At 43.8% G+C, this 2,575-nt stretch overlaps 1 protein-coding gene across 2 annotated transcripts in view; it reads left to right on the forward strand.

Annotated features, from left to right (window-relative positions):
- The window catches only part of thap1 (THAP domain containing, apoptosis associated protein 1), a 2,807-nt gene extending 1,313 nt beyond the window's left edge, over window positions 1-1,494 (forward strand). The window contains exons 2-3 of one of the 2 annotated variants that reach the window (XM_026174555.1): window positions 1-87; window positions 286-1,494. The exon at window positions 1-87 is cut by the window's left edge and continues 106 nt beyond it. In XM_026174555.1, the coding sequence (XP_026030340.1) occupies window positions 1-87; window positions 286-708 (510 nt within the window). In that variant the 3' untranslated portion in view covers window positions 709-1,494. The remainder of the gene's footprint in view (window positions 88-285) is intronic. The other variant, XM_026174556.1, reaches the window with a different exon arrangement.
- Window positions 1,495-2,575: the final 1,081 nt, after the last annotated feature.

Genomic DNA, 2,575 nt, shown 5'->3' on the forward strand with positions numbered 1-2,575 from the left:
GAAGACTCCTTCAAGAGGGAGTGCAACAACCGTGTGCTGAAGGAGAGCGCTGTGCCGTCGCTGTTCACCTTCAACCTCAGCATCAAGGTGACCTAACTAAAGCCGGCAGGGCTTTATTTTTCCAGGAGTCTCCCAAGAGTTTCCAGTCACATTTCTTTATTTCAAGATAAGAGCACAGATCTGAGAGACATCTCAAATTAAGCAGATAGTTTAGGTAAGCTAGATAAGTAGATCAGGTTAACTTCAGTTAGGTAGCAATTAGTTAACTCGTGTTTTTCTCTCTAGCAGTCAGAGTCCCTGGAGGATCCCTTCCCATCTGAGAACCTCTTCCCGCTTTCTCTGCCTCTGACCTCTGAACCAGCGGAGGAGGAGGAGCCTGAGAGCAACCCGCTTGACACCTGCAGCGTCGCGATGACAACGACCTCAACGACGACGGCGGTCTCCTGCGACCACAACTACACGGTAGAGGACTCGGCGCAGCAGAAGAGGCGCATCGAGCTGCTGGAGGAGCAGGTGGAACATCTGAGGAAGAAGCTGAAGACGACGCAGCAGAAGTGTCGGCGGCAGGAGAGGCAGCTCAAGAGGCTGAAGACCGCCCGGGAGGCGGCACCCAGGATGGCCCGTCAGTCGGCGCCGGAGCCGGGCTTCAGTGAGGGATATGTGATTTTGCCGAAACACATCTACCACAGTTTGAAAGGCATGGAGTGAGGCGGAGTGGAGAAGTTTCATCTGCTGCTGAACTGAAGGACACAAATATTCACACATCTTTCTGTTTTTGTCTTTGTTTTCTAGAGCTCGGGCTGCACTTAAATGACTTTTTAAAGCTTTAAGTTTTGGTTTGGTTTCAAGAGCCAACAGCTCTTCATACTTGATGCACACAGACTGATGGTTCTTGTCACTCTGAGGAAAACAAAGCACAGTTATGCCCCCCCCCCCCTCTCAGAAAAAAAAAAAAGAAAACTGTTGAACTATTCCTTTAAAGAGTGCTTTTTATGTTCTGTCACATATACGAGGTGTTACCACGTAAGCTGAGGTGAGATCGTCATCTCTGGATTTTCTGGAATTTCTCTAGGAGGATCATCCCAGTGAGGAGAGCTGGGTCTGCAGCCACAACTGAGCAGTTTTCATCTGAAGTGCCCACGGTGTCGAAGCTCAAAGGTGAGAGCCGAGGCCGTTATGAACCATGATGTTCAGAGGCATCTGAGGTAGATCGTTAGGAGAATCGATCTGAGCCTTTAGGTTTTGAGTTTTGCAAATGAAAGAGGAAAAAAAGTTGGTAAACCAAATTCATCAGGAAAATAAACCCTTTTTTTGTACTCTTTGATCTGTATGATGTCATAGAGAGATGATATCCTGATATGGTCCTGTTGGGCACAGAAGCAATACCCAGCTAATCAGAAAGAAAGACGGCTCAAAGTTGGAGAGGCTAAAACGCCTCATTTCAGACAGAGGATGAACTGAAAACCCGGTATCAAAAAAAGAGATTATTTTGAACTGTGACTCATGCAAAGCTGCTCTGAGAGTTTATGAATTAAAAACACAATGCTGGAAATGTGCTGGATAGATCCCCATTAAACATTCTGCTGTTTAATATGGAAATACAATTTGACAGTATGAAATTAACTCACTTGAGCTTCTCTGCTTTTGTTTTCAGAGTTTTGTTTTTTACTTAAAGGCTGATTGAAGTACATTTGCTGCAAAAGCAGCTTTACATTTTTCAGTGTTTCTTGAGATGCAAAAACACTGCTTGTTACTGCTGATGTGCAATAAACTGAAGCCATACGAGCAGCTTCTTTGGCTCTTTGTGCTTCCTTCACTGAGGAGGTCATGTGACTGGTTTTGCATGAAATTAGCAGAAGTGAAGCTCGGCCGTTGTTGTGTCATCACCAATGAAATTAAAGTGAATAAAAGAAAAACCAGCAGAGATCGTCTTCATGTTCCCATGAAAATATCAGAAAATGAAACGGATCCAAATCTCCTCCTAGATCCAGGGACTCTGTTCATGTTTGGTGTGGAGGGATTTTCCACCTTTGTAGATGTTTGCAGTCATTCCCATGATGGAAGACTACAAGATCCAAACCCAGAATGTGGTGTTCCTGATGTTTGAAAGTCCTACTTTTTTTTTTCCAACATGGAAGACTATCTTTACATTGTTACTGTGGGAGATTTTATTTTCTCCCCTGCCCCTGCTTAGCTCGGCAGGTCAGCCCAGCAGACAGCAGGATTGTCCCGACAGCCGTCTTAATGTCTTGCAGTACAAAAAAATCAAACATAGAAACTACAAAACAAACAAATTCAAGCATCCTTTTTAATAATTAGAAAGTGATTTTGACCCAGAATGGATCAGCCTGGTGGGTAAAATGGAAACCTTTCATATGCTCAAATTTGTTTTGAGCAGTCACCTGTTCCACACTGAGATACGAACCATCAAAGTTTAGCAAAGAGTGTTATTTTGAAGTTTTCTCCAGTGAATCAGATCTGCAAATGTGTACACTTGTAGCTGGAAGCTCACACACATGTCAAGGGTGTGAATATCATGGACTTTTAATGATTTCTTTAAATTGTTCATTTTTCA

The sequence above is a fragment of the Astatotilapia calliptera genome, chromosome 7 (genome assembly GCF_900246225.1).
Source record: "Astatotilapia calliptera chromosome 7, fAstCal1.2, whole genome shotgun sequence".
NCBI lineage: Eukaryota > Metazoa > Chordata > Actinopteri > Cichliformes > Cichlidae > Astatotilapia > Astatotilapia calliptera.